The 14601-nt window shown below is 36.6% G+C and overlaps 1 protein-coding gene across 4 annotated transcripts in view; it reads right to left on the bottom strand.

Moving 5' to 3' along the window:
- Positions 1–14601, bottom strand: part of LOC148835581 (dachshund homolog 1-like) — a 194862-nt gene that overhangs the window by 19972 nt on the left and 160289 nt on the right. For 3 of the 4 annotated variants that reach the window (XM_088913118.1, XM_088913120.1, XM_088913121.1), the window contains 4 exons: positions 11380–11525; positions 8186–8333; positions 5819–5962; positions 4435–4503 (listed from right to left, as the gene is read on the bottom strand). In XM_088913118.1, coding sequence (XP_088769244.1) covers positions 4435–4503; positions 5819–5962; positions 8186–8333; positions 11380–11525 — 507 coding nt within the window. The remainder of the gene's footprint in view (positions 1–4434; positions 4504–5818; positions 5963–8185; positions 8334–11379; positions 11526–14601) is intronic. The other variant, XM_088913119.1, reaches the window with a different exon arrangement.

Below are 14601 nucleotides of genomic sequence, written 5' to 3'. Positions count from 1 at the left end.
ACATGCCTACTGTATGTATTTGCATGTTATGTGTCTATACAATTGTGATATTCAAACTATGAAAGGATATTGTGATATTAAACCTAACAGCAGCAGAACGTAAAAAAACAGTTTGGGCTTAACTATCTGACACCTAACACCCTTAGCTCACGTGTGTAGAGCTTAGAAATAAAAATAACTATAAATGATAAAATCATATTTGAAATGTAAAACAAAATTAAGAATGGGTGTGGCTCCTATTTGTCTCTCATAAACTGTTTAGAGAATGAGAGGAGGCCAATCAGCCCTTCTAGCCAGTATTGTCCAGTTTATTCAGGGTGTACCACAAGGCTATATCTTGGAGCCTTTACGTTTTACTGCTTACATGTTGCCTCTTGGTCAGGTCATGTGTTATCGTGGATTTGGGCTTCACAGCCTATTACCGTAGAACACCGCAAAGGCATCTTTCTTTCACCTGTGTAACATTAGTGACATCCTTGTTCCAAATATCTGATGCTGAAATATTGATATCGCATCAAGACTAGACTCTTGCAATGTCTTACTTGGATATGTTTTAAAGTACTAAAAACATTTTGTATAACCATGAGTCTGCATACCTAGAAGTACTCTGTATCAGCACTTCCCTCCTCTGTACATGGCACTGGTTCACCTGCTCATGTAGAGGATAATACACTGAACTGTTCCAGATTATGCTAAGGCTTTATGACACGAACAGAGTTCAGGTCTCAATCCATTATCTGCTTGCTTGGGTCTTCTTGCTCTGGTGGAGATCAGGCACCACACAATGGAAGGAAAAAACATATCTTGTTTTGCTGTGTCTGGGGCAGTACAGTAATAGAAAGCAAAGGGGAAAAGAGTGAGCACACTCACAGACTCACTTTCTAGAGTGCTCTTGAGGCCGCCCAAGGTGTACTCACAAATTTCAGGTCAGCAACCTCTAAAATCAAGTGGGAAAGCAAAACACAAGTGGGAGAAAGTGCCCTGGTGGTTTTAAAACTACAAATTAACCAGCATTGAGTGTGCATGATAGCACGTGCCGGTTCTGGAGAAGTCACACTCATTTGTGCAGACTGCGGAGAGCACAAGCCATAGGAGCCAGGCTCACAAACACAGAGAGTATAAGCTTTTTCTTTCTTGCTATGAGAAAGCATTCTTAACTTATCAGATTGCACAGTACCTCTTCAGTTTCTATGCCATGCTATATATTGCTATGTAACATTGACATTTTATAAATATAATTGGAGGATTTAAATAAATATGTTTACAAAACAGCCTTTTCTTATATAGTGTAAATTATGTGAAACCCCCAAAAATCACATATTGCTTTAAACTAGCATAACAATGGATATGTTATGAAATTAAGTAAATGAATACATGGTGTAATACAGAAATGATTTTTTTAAAACAAGGACAACAGTACTTTAGGCTAAAATCAACATATGTACAGATCTATCTGTATAAACATTATATCTGTGTCTAAAAAACAAAAATAAGATTGCACAGTTTACAGATTATTTATTGTATTGTCCTTGGTTAAACATTTTATATTTCACAAAAATGTCAACAGTATATACTCTATGAGTACTGTGACAAACAATAGGGAATAGAATTAATCATCACATTACCAAAACAAAGGGCTTCTACAGTATATGAACTAATTTTTTAGATGAATTTGAATGCTAGAAAACACAGAGTTGGACTGTCTTTTCTAAGTCTTACTGTACTGTATGTGGGAGTGAACTACAACACATATCGGCATCACTCATTTTCTGTTTGAGGTGAAGATGCTTGTCTGAACAGTAGTGTATAGTCTGTGACTCTATACGTCTGTGTCATAAAGAGATTGGAGGATTGTGCCTCAGTGTTTGATTTTTGCCGTTTGCCCAAGACCCACGATTGGTCTGCGTGCACCGATGTGGGCACCACATGGGCCCATTCTGGTGGGAAGATGCTGTTTTTCATTAATGACCTTCAGCGGCAACAGTGTAGTTTTGCCAAGAATGTATTCAGAGTCCGCAGGGCCGTACATTATCACCTGTTCAATTCTGCCATTTCAGTTCAGCTGCTCATCGGAATGTTTCCACCTGAATCCTGCTAATACCTGACAGCAGCAGACGAGTGAAAGTGCTTCTATAACTGTAGAATTTGTCTTGTACGTGACAGGGTTGTTGGGGAATCAACTGTTAGAACAGAGAATACACTGCCGGACAGAGCCTTCCCTCCTCGGACATTCTGTACATCACGGTTGAAGATATCTTCACCTATAGTACAGGTCTTGTGCGTGTTAACCTGCACAGAACTGTATTGTTGTGGTACGCTGCACAGCTTCAGCACTGATGCCTCCCCTATAGCTGCAGAGTTTCAGCTTGAACTATACTTCCTTGCTGTGCGGTGTGTGCGTGCCATGTCACTCTCTTGGCACAAACACGAGATTAACCTGGGCTTTCCTTCACTGCTTATTAACCCAGCACAGAGGAAGAGAACAGGTAGAGCATGACGTCAGCTGGGAGGCAAAGTAGGACTTTATTTGTCGCTGCAGTTTACATTGAAGTTTCTCCTGTAGTGCTTCTCATCTGTTCTATATTAAAAATATTTTTTAAAGTATTTATCATCTACAAAGCATTTCCTGTACCTTTACAAAGCAGAGGAAAAACAATGCAGGGAACCATTGTGCGACGAACAAAAACAGAACAATAATACAGTTCTTGTGTCTCCTGGCACGGAAGCTGGCCATTTGGCAGTTTGTCGTCCCAAGTTAATCAATCCAAGACAGGATTGATTTAGGAAAACAAAAGGCCATATTGATTGCTACATTTGGTAGACATAAAGGTATTGTTTCCAGATGTTTTCAAGTCATTTTTGAGATACACCTTTGCATTTTTAGCTAATTAATCAGATTTCTTTATGCCACGTAAAAAGAAACTGATTTATTTGCACTGTGTGATTACATTGTACATTTACAGGTACATTTATTTATTTTTGGTTTATGGAAAACTGGGGTTTCTTTATATGATAGACCATTAAGACCGTTAAAGTGTTCCATGGTTAACAGATAGGCTCAGTGACGTTTTGATACATACTGTACTGTAAAACATGAATGTAAAAAACAACTCTTAAAACTATTCCTTCCAATGTGAAATCATGTTATTACCCTAACAAAGAGTATGCTATATCAAAACATGAATACAGAAAAATACATCTAAAATAATAAACGCATCTAAAAACAGCCATTTTGATGGCAAAATCAAAGCAGTGCAATAAACATCTGTGTCATTAAAATGAGAAAAGTTCCCTCCAGCTCCCCCAAGACATAGTGTTGCAAATATCGCTGAAAGTGCCTGCCATACACGTGCCAGCCATGACAAGAGGAAACCCGAGCCATAAAGTGAAAGGCTCTACTCTACAATCAACCACTGACATTTCAGTTGAGCAGGAGACAAAATCATCTACCATTTCCATCTCAATAAGCAAGCAATTTCCGATTTGCGTGAAAAGTTCACACAAAGCGCTTTCTACATAATCACTGTTAGTGATATTTTTTGTGAAGGCCATAAACTTTCACACATGCCACAAATTAATGATGAACTACTCATACATAACATCTGTGAAAAGACTGTCCTCTCAGACATGCAGTTGCGCCAGTGGCAAATGTGTAGCTGTGTTATTTAAATGCCAACATCACAGCTTCTTCAGTCTTCTACAGCACCCAAGTCACAGCCGGACACCTGACCAATACAAATAAACTAAACCAATACCAGCGAACTTTTCTATTTCAAACGGCTGCATTATTATTAGCAGGCCCTATTTTTATTATTGAATGTACTTAAATATTTCATGTATAATACACTTTATAGTATTATATAAAATATAAGTAGTAGTAAGAATAACAGCACATTTTTAATCCCAAAGGATCAAAAAGTAATTCTTTTTTTACAGGAGGAAAATTGTATCCACCACTCTACTGATGTCTTGGGCTCAATGCCCAGTACAGCAGTTTAAATACTATATAGAAAGTACCTCTTTTGATGGTAATATACAGTATGGGATCACTTAAAGGGTAATCCACCTGCACCGTGCCTTATCATGCCTTTAACTTTATTTTGCTGTCTCAAACGCGACTCTAAGTACAGGACTGATGTTGCTATACTGCTGTGCTGAGAATCCCCATTGCTAACTGAGAAAAAAACGCAGTCTAACAATGGATTTAGAGACACACTCTATAACACATATACAGTTTAAATTGTTTGATTTGGAAAAGGGGATATATAAATTCAAATATCAAAATAAAATTTGTAATTAAACACAGCAATCTTAACCTTGCTTGAACTTGGAGTGCTGTGTCCCAGATGGTAAACTGCATGCTTGAACAGCAGGCTGAGACTAAGTAAAACTCATAGAGCAGGAAGTAGATTTATAGCCTTCTCAGAAATGTACCTTGTATTGCCCTCTCAGCATCTGTTCTGCCACTGTTGCGGTCAGTCTCCATCTCCTGGGTCAATGAATCTATGAAAACAGAAAGACATTGGTAAATAAACATTATTGATTTGCCATATGGATATTAATATGAAGAAACTACAGAAATATCTGACTGGCACACCTGTTTCAGAAACACCTAGATTATATACATCTAGCAATGAAACAGAAATGAAGAATTACATTATTCATTAATCAGGATAATTCTCGTCAACTGAAGAAAAAAATACAACAACAGATATCTTAAAGAATTTAGTTAACACCACAATTAAAAAGGAGTTAAGTAATACCACCCAGGTGATTGTTCACCAATTCTAACATACTGCTATAATGGTATGTTTAGGTGTGAAAATCAATTTACTACTCTAAACACATTTAAAAGGAGGCATTATTATGAAGTTTAATGGAATTTCCCAAGGCTGATGTTTGGACCTTCAGCATTAACAAGCCACAAGAATGGCTCCAGCACTCTTCATAGCCATCTCTATGTGTATACACCTTTTGGGGTTGCTCCAGTGTGTTTTGTAGTCAAGTCTCACATTCTATTGTTTGATGAATGATACAAATGTGTCATATAGATGGCTTTAAAATAAAGACCAAGGATTTAGAGAAGTTTTTCAATGTCATATAAACCCTTTATTTTTTTACTTCTTTAAGTCACAGCATATCACAAAACAGATCTCCTCCAAGATCGCTTTGTGCGTCAAGAAGGAAATGAAAGAAATTAATTTAGCTAAAATTCTATTGGTTCTCATGTTGTGATAGTAACCAAAGTCTTCCAGCTATTAAAAATCAAGCACTGAATTAATTTTCCTGTTCATTAACCAAACTTGTTCAATTCCAAAACTGAGTGCAATTTGAGAAGTGAACATTTTTATATGCACACAAATTCAATACAGAATTCAATAATTCAACACCCATTTTCATGAAGTGTGAGATCACAAATACAGTAAGCCCTTCTCTGGGTACAGTTTTTACTGCATATACAATGAAGAATTTTATCCCCACAATTTCCACTGGCTATATAAATGTAACTCTGCTCTTGCTTTTAAAAAAAAAATAATTCTACTTCTATCTACTCAGTAATTTCAAATAATAAATAAACAGGAGTCTGATTGATGATACAGAAAATTGGCAATAAACCTAACACAGGTTCCCATTACAAGATATCTGCAACAAGCCGTTCCAAGGAGACACCCGACATTGCTGAAGGAAAAGATAACATTTCTATTAGTTTAATGAAGGTACTAATCTCACTGAACCACGTTTTTCCACTTCTTTCACTAGCGGCCTTTGATTGTAACTTTATACATCTGAAAACATTTTAGTGGCTATTTTTTCTCACCGTTAAGGGTCCTGAGACTGTCTGTGGAGGTTGCCTGCTTCAATGTCTGCTCTGCCTGTTCTCGCCTTTTGGTTTCATATTCAAGTGCTTCCTGCAATTTCCTCTTTGCCTTCTTTTCCTTCTTTAACCGCTTCTGAATTATTGCTGGAGAAAAGGACAGGCGATGAGTGAAAATTACATGTTCTCAACCATACCTCTTTTCTAAGAGCCGCACCATTTCTCTATAAACAGATGTAATTTTTAGCTATGATCCAAGAAAAAAACATAAATTCAAAAGTATAAATTTTTCTTACCCTCAATTTGCAACACTTTATGAGAACGAAGAATGTAATTCTATTATCATTAGTAAATATGCTGGTTTAATATATATTGAGTTATTTTTTATATACATTTTCAGATTCAAGGTGAGAACGTATTTGTCTCACCATATTTTACTCCCTTCTAGAGTAAAGATCTAAAAATGCAACAGCGGGCGGAGCAGTGGCTCTGTGGCTAAAGATCTGCACCTGTGGCTGGAAGATTGCTGGTTCAAATCCTGCAGCTGGCAGAGGAATCCTACTCTGTTGGGCCCCTGAACAAGGCCCTTAACCCCAACTGCTCCAGGGGTGCTGTACAATGGCTGACCCTTCGCTCTGACCCCAAGCCTCTCTCTCCCTGTCTGTGTGTCTCATGGAGAGCAAGCTGGGGTATGTGAAAAGATGAATTCCTAATGCAAAAAAATTGTATAGGGCTAATAAAGTGATGTTGTTGTTGTTATGTTAACAGTACATTTTTATATACAGATTTTATATAGGGAACAGTGATGGGGCCTGAGGTGTAAGTTTGGTGAAAAGGGTTTTAGAAGTGGGCTTATGAATGCTAAAGTAATTTGATTAATTATATGTCAAGTGACTTTTAGAATGTTTAGTCATGTCTTTTCACTTTTCCGTGTGGAATTAAATTTATTTTATTTCTTTACTGCCAATGCACTTTGATATGACCAGATGCTGCTCTATGTGAACAAAGGCAATTATTTATACATATGCACTAATTTTAACTGATAATTAGAACTCCTGAGTTCTCATTTTTGTTCACTTCTAGACTAATTTATAAGTTGAAGATGATACCAGGAAAATAAATTAATAATGCTAATGTAATAACATTAATACAATTCTGTTACAACTAACTAGTTGCTTTAAGTATTCTATTGTTTACTTTTGAATTGTTTTTTCTCTCTGAAATATACTTTGCTAAAACGTGAACTGTTCATTTTACCATTCATACTGTACATTAACAAAACAATCCACAAGCCTGCTACAAGAACGATGCTGATTGAAGAGAATAGCTATATGTATTGTGAAACTTTGTGAACGTGCATTTAAATCTGAGCACAGGAGGCTTGTCTTTACCCAGAGGGTTGGGGAATACAGACCGAGCGGCCCAGCCATGTAGTTCAAGCAGAAACCTTGGCTTCTTTCAAGAAACAGCTGGATGAGAGCCTTGGATCAGTCAACTACTAACTACCAAATGGGCTAGATGGGCTGAAAGAACTCCTCTTGTTTGTAAGCTTTCGTGTGTTCTTATGAATTAATTCCTTCAAAGTGTGCCGACTGAGCATTGTTTAGGATGTGGATGGGGAATTTGTTAAATGTTAAATGCAGTACCGCATCTTGGTTAATAAGAGAACTTATTGAGAGTGGCACAACTGGCAGTTTAGAGAGTTCCTATTCATTACATAATAAGAAATACTTTATTTACAAGCCTGAGAATGACACTAGTTTGCCATGTTTAGTTACTTGTACCATCTCATAACACATACAACTATACTGCTGAAACCAAAGACAAAACTATAGACCACATGGGACTGAGTCAACTAAAATCTCTGTCACAGAATGTCCAGAGTAGCTCTTCACTGCAATTTTTGGCTCTATAAGAAGTGAAACAAGAAACAGTACTCCAAACAGTAAGAAAAAAAATTAGGATTGCTACGAGGGTTGCTATGTTTGCTTACACAGAATATTTCTATTCCCCAAACAATGGGATATCAGGAAAAAGCCCTTGTTTCATGCTAAATACTAGAAAGGAAACTGCGAGCTCAAGTGCCAGTCAGAGGACAGACACGGCTCAGACTGTTCCTGTCCTCCACTGCGGACAGCTGGGGAGCTAAAGGGGCTGCTGCTGGTGTTTGACAGGAAGAGAATCCCCCCGTCGGTCTCACTCCCATCCAGTCCAGACGGCAGTCTGCGTCCCTGCAGGGTATCGATCACCACAGTTTACTAGTTGCTTAAAGTACAGCAGGGTCGTAAATTCATCATTCCCCCTGGAGAATAAAAAAAAAAAGCCCTTATCATGCTAAACTATCAATTCCTTGGTTAGGTTTTTAGATACCTCTGTTTTTCTGCTCCACGGCCAGCTGCTTCTCCAGTGTTTCTCTGAGCTCCCGCTCTCTGAAGAGCTCCATCTTCAGCTCGGTCTTCTCCAGCTGGATCTGCTTCTCCTGGGCTCTGGCATTGTCGATGGCCACCTTTAAGAGGCCCTGTATATATGTTTACATTTTTTAGGCATGGTCGTCTGCCAGTGAAGAAAGTTCTGAAAGCTGTGCCATTCCCAAATAATTTTACAAAATCAGGATGCTATATAAAGGACAAAAATAATCAATTTGATAAATGAGGCCAGTCATGTGAGTACAAACCCAGATTTATTCATTGCTGGTTTCAGCAATACCTGCATGTGTGAAATTCTACAATGTTCTTTGTGTAATGCACTATGATCGCAAAATTCTTCCAATAACTCACTTTTACATCATATATTTTATAATTTACACTATAAAAATGCAATGATTAATAAGTATTAGTAAGTATATCAATTTTTATTTTGTAAAAAAATCATTTATGTATAAAAAATAGAAGTAATCCTTTATGTGGAACTTTGTGAAAAGCCATTTAAAAATTTAAATATACTGTACCTTATCATGAGCTCTACAGATATTCATTACATATATATATATAGGTTATATATAAACTGCAAACTGGTTGACATTTTAGTATGAATTTGAATATAGAGTAAACTTTTCAAATTCATGAATAATACCACATACAGTAGAAGTTACAAAGGAAAGTCACTATAGGCACTAGTACTGGTCAAATACCTCTTCAGAAATATAGTATCAAGTATCATATACATACTGTATACAAGACATATACCAAGTTTTACCTGCAGGCAACAAAAATGTACATCATAAATACAAGTTTGGTGACACTATTTTTGAAGAGCAGCTATGGAAGGGTGTTTTTGTTTAGTTAATACAGTCTGCTTCAAGTCAACTGTTAGGAAGTGTTAGGAAACCCCAAAAATGCTAGCAGAATCTAAATCTGGGAACTTTATGACGATATCATGGCATGTATTAGTTATACCTTATTTAAATTATTGTGAAAAACAAAAGTAAAAGAGGTGTGTAAGAGAACAGATAAAAGAGAACGTGGAGTAGAAATAAGACAAAGAAATACTGGTGAGATGAATGTGCAATGGTATGTGTGTTCACCCAGTGTAGGGACGGGGGCCTGTCCAGGGTGTAATTTTCCTTGGTTTTGGGACAGACCCTGAGCTGCTGCAACTCAGGTCTAAGCAGTTCTATGATAACAGGTTGATGGATAAAGAACATTCTCATAAACGACAATGAATACCACTTCCATGACACATCAAAGACGACTTAGCAGAACATCTAGCTAAAGTCAAAACAAGGTTACGTGTTAAGAAACCAGCAATAGATGTCTGACTTCAGTGTTAAAGCTTTTGATTTATTTACCTGTGATGAATGTGTACATAAAAAACTTGGAAAAAAATAGGAATAGTATTAGAAAATAAAATGTTTAAAAATGTAATCAAATACTATCCTGTGGGGAAGGATAAAAAAGTTGATTATCACATTTATAAATCTATTTAATATCCTATTAATACAGGATTGACTTGCAATAAAACCAAATATTTCCTAGTGGACTTTATTACAGGACATATAAAAAGGAAATATTCACATATTTACATATTTACAGCAAGCTAGGACAATATCAAACAGATTACTCCCTACACACATACAATTAAACCAAATTAAATGAGCTATATCTTATTAATTGGTCTTTTGCTTGACCTCAATTTAAATAAAGTTGACATATCTCAATTTTCTGCTTGGATTCCTTTTGTTGACTTATACTATGGCTGTACTTCATCAGAACTCTTCCCAGAGATCATTACACAGGATGACTTATTTTAGGAATGTATTGTGCGGCTATATATAGAGTTGATTAATAATAATGTATTACAAGCCAGGCTAAACGGAGTGGAAATCATTCCGACCTGACTGATGTCCAAGTCACATGTGAAATGAGCTAAGCAATCTGAGCCACAATAATTAATACGCAGCTTTAGAGACCACAAAACCAACACTTGACTCTGACTTCAGTTTGCAAGCCTGGTTGTTTAGATCATGGCCACAAGAAGTGACAAGAAGTCAGGAGATAAAGGTGAGCTATATCATATATAATGTGCTAAACCCAGCCCAACTTTAAATGCACGTTAAATTAACTTCAGCTTTGTGCTTAGTATTTAAAATCCAATGAACAGTTTATTGTCTGTTCTTTTCCATATGTAAAAATGCAGTTATACATTTCTTTTTTATACAATTTCATCATTTATATAAATTACTAATCAGACAAGCATTGAGTTAAAATATATAATATAAATATATTATCTTTAATCAAATCAGAATGATGTTTTTCATTGTGAAATATGAATGGATCCATATAGTATATAGATCCAAAGTCTATTACTGTACATCTTGGAAAAGTAAGCATACTACTGTACATGTATATAAAATAGCACTCATTTTATACTAGTTTTGTTTCTAGGATGCTGTGCAATCTGTTTTAGCAGAAAAAAAACATCTAGATTAACTGAAAATAAAGCAATATTTGTTTTTTCTATAGAATTTATAGACATGGATAATGGAAAAAAAGTATGGTTTAGAACAACACAACCACAACATTTCTTATAATGTTTGCAAAGGTGCTGTTTATGATTTCCACATTTAGAACATTATACTGATGATGAAAACACAGAATTTAATCAGTATTCCACTAATGATTTCTTGTAAACAATGCAATCACAATCAAGCAGATTCAGAGTCACTCAGTGAGTCATACTTCCTCACTACGTTAAGGACTTCAGAGACTACAAAAGCTATACTCAATTAAAGGCATGCTAATGTCTTTAAACATGATCCTTAATTACCTTATTGCTAAATGCTGACATATTGTACACAGGAAAAGGTTCATTTTCTTGAACTTTTCAATAAACTTTACATCCATGCATGTGTTGATGCCCATTTCTACCTGTACATTTGCTGAATCTCCACTAGATTTTGAAATGCCCAGTTTTTTTATTCTAGTTTAATACAAGCAACAGAATGGCTCTTTAGCTCTTTAGAGGGTCTCCTCTCTGTCAGTTGTTTTAAAAGAAGTCACCTATCATAAGACAATATGAAGACATATGTTTAAATACATACATAAAACTGCATCTTGAAAACTCACCTGTATATTGGTTAGGAGTGTCTCTATTGAGGATAGGCCATCTGGGAACAGGAAAGGAGATGGAAATCCCGGAGGTAAAGGCTGTCCTGCCAGGGACAGCTTCTCAAAACTGTCTCTTGCAGTCGGAGTGCAAAGTGGAGTCTCATCTGTAACGACAACCAGAAAAACAAAAACAGTTACACTTGCTTCTTTAAATATGATTACTTTAAAGAATTACTCGTCAGTTTAAAGTAAATATTGAGCTGTCTTATGAACACTAGAGAGCTTAAAAATGGTTAATGGTTAAAATGGGTTGGGGGGGGTTCCTTTAGTACTGTGGTAATAAGTCTGAGACATCCTGGGTTTGAGACTTATAGTACCTGAGATGCAGAACAGCCTAAATAAGGATACAATGAAAGTAAAGTTAAAACTATACAGTATATATGTGTGTGCTGAGTACTCCGTGAAATATATCTCATATCTAACCTCTAAAAGAAAAAATATCAGTGTTGTTAAAGCTGTGCCAATCGAGGTTAAATTTCACCTGAACAGTTTGAGAATTAGACGAAGGTTGTGTAAAACGTGCTGTCAGCATGTTAAGGTGGGGGTGTAACCCCGGCATCCTGGTCAAATTTCCCCTTGGCCCTTACCAATCATGGCCTCCTAATAATCCCCATCTATGAATTGACTTCATTACTCTGCTCTCCTCCCCACTGAGAGCTGATGTGTGGTGAGCATTCTGGCGCACTATGGCTGCTGTCACATCATCCAGGTGGGGCTGCACATTGGTGGTGGTGGAGGGGAGTCCCCATTACCTGTAAAGCACTTTGAGGGGAGTGTCCAGTGCAAGCAATTATTATTATTATTATTATTATTATTATTATTATTATTATTATTATCTCTTTTAGTATACCACTGCACTGGAGCCTAAGTTAAGGGTTAAGGGCCAGAATTTGAGCAGAGCCTGGTTATGAAGACATCTGTAACCCATTTCAGTTGCAAAAGCAAATTCTTAATCCCCGCTTATCTCTGTAGTTATAAATTGAAAGCTAAGCACTGAAGGCAATACCAATAGACAACAAAAAGACAGTAAACGGCATCAAAAGTGCAACAAATGATATTTGCTCCAAAACTCATTTGCTGTGTTTTTAATGCAGCTCAGTACAGTATATACACAGTATACAAACTGTATAATGTAATCAGCAGTAGAGAATCTAGGAGATCACTCATAAAAAATAGACAGAGGCATGACAGTGACTGCCATAAGCATTACCTTTATCAGGATTTCTATTAAAAGCTTCCTGGCCTGTGCTTTAACTTGCTATTGTCTTGTGCCATTGTACACCAGATGTTACATGAAAATGTCAGCTGTAAATGATTGATGGTCTCCCTTTCCCATCTCCAAATAAACTCCCAATTATTGATGTTTGTATAGCTCTAGACGCTGCTTGAGAATATCCTATTTGAAACAATCAGCCCATTTATTCTGCATTTCTTGTTTAATGTAATATTTATATGTTTATGAACATTTCAGCTGAGAGGCCCCGGTGCACAGAAGTGTTGCTAGCTTTGCCTGCTCCACCCAGTCCATATGGCGTGATTGCTTACCAATGTGAGGTCTAACTTTCTTTTTCCACCAGGCACATATGGCAGGCCTAGGCTAGCCAGGGTCCTGGATCCTCAACAAAGGCCATATGGCAGAGACAGAGGGAGCAGTGAGCCCTCATTTACCTTGTATTAATATTTCATCCTCTCCCCTGACACAATGGTGAGCAGGTTTGGGCAGATATATCTGATCCCTGGAAAAGAATTGGCTACAAAATCAATACTGCAAAGGCAGTTTTGACACGAGCTGTGAGATGGACTCAATATTCCTTTCATTAGAAGAGGTGAATGCTGGTGATGATTTTTCAAAACCTCTTATTTGTTACATAATGATTGATAGTTAATCTATGTGGACATACTTACATCTAAGGACTACTGGTGGGTGGAGGGGAGAGTAAAAGACTTTCATCACAATGTTTCAGAGGCTTTGTGTCTAATCCCACAGACAGTAGTCAAGCAAGTTACTGTATATGTTTTAATCTAGTTGTTTCTCTTATTTATCTTTTAAACTAGGAAGGATCTTTAAACTAAGGATCACCAGCACAATATACAAGTAAATTACACAGACCTACTGTACCTAGCCAGGTCTTTCAATCTGCATGGCTATATAGCTTTTACACTTCGCAGATTTCTGCTTTTCTATTTTACCATGCACTCTCCTTCCTCCCTCTGCTTCACTGCACACATCACTTCATCATCTATAATTTGTTTGTGTGTGTCAGCTATAATTTGAAATTTCATCATATATGTGAGTTGCTGCAACCACATACAGTACCTTCATAGATTCACAGAGACTATTCTAGTGACATGACAAGGACCTGGATATTAGCTATAAAAGTGTGTACAGGCCATAGGGTGTCACAATTTGCAGATATGATACCAATCGGAATCATATGGCTTTGAAACCTGATCCAAAACACTGGATATTTCACAAGCTTTAAACAGGTCAACCACTTCAACAAAATCCCAAAGACATTCCTTAAATGCACTTCCTGGATATCAAAACCTAACAAGACACATACTTTGTAGCACAGGAAAGAAGTGAACCACAAAACTCTCACAACACAAAACCATGTCAATCATCAACTGCAATGGACACCATTGTTATCATATCTTCTGAAATAAAACTATTTTAAATTACTGTGAATATATTCACTGTATTTTCTACAAGTTAAACATTTTATAAATCAATGTATTGTACATTGTATATTTGTTGTACTGTATATTTTACAACAAACTCTGTTAAAAGATCACACAAAACTAATAGTTCCCGCTAACAGGTGTGATAACAATGGTTTAGACATTAATTAATTGTTGGACAACTCAATTCATACCATATTAATATAATTTCCATCTACTCTATATCACCTCAAAACCTCACCTAATCCTAATCCTGTAACTGAATGCTATTTCTTTTATTAGCACTAATGGATGTTAGAAAGATTTGACCTTAATTTATTTGCACTATACACCTCACTTGGTACAAAAAATGCACCACAACAAAACCCAATTAAACAGGAAAGTCTTCACATTTACTGCAGGAGAAATCCATTCAAAATAACTTCTTCCAGTGTATCTCTGAAATCCAGGAGAGTTCAATGCCCAGGCAAATTTGAGGTTTTCTCTACTAAATGCCAT

Source organism: Atractosteus spatula, chromosome 4 (genome assembly GCF_055471065.1).
Source record: "Atractosteus spatula isolate fAtrSpa1 chromosome 4, fAtrSpa1.hap1, whole genome shotgun sequence".
In the NCBI taxonomy this organism is placed as follows: domain Eukaryota; kingdom Metazoa; phylum Chordata; class Actinopteri; order Semionotiformes; family Lepisosteidae; genus Atractosteus; species Atractosteus spatula.
The sequence above is the reverse complement of the archived record's forward strand: the minus strand, read 5'-3'. Positions and strand labels throughout refer to the sequence as shown.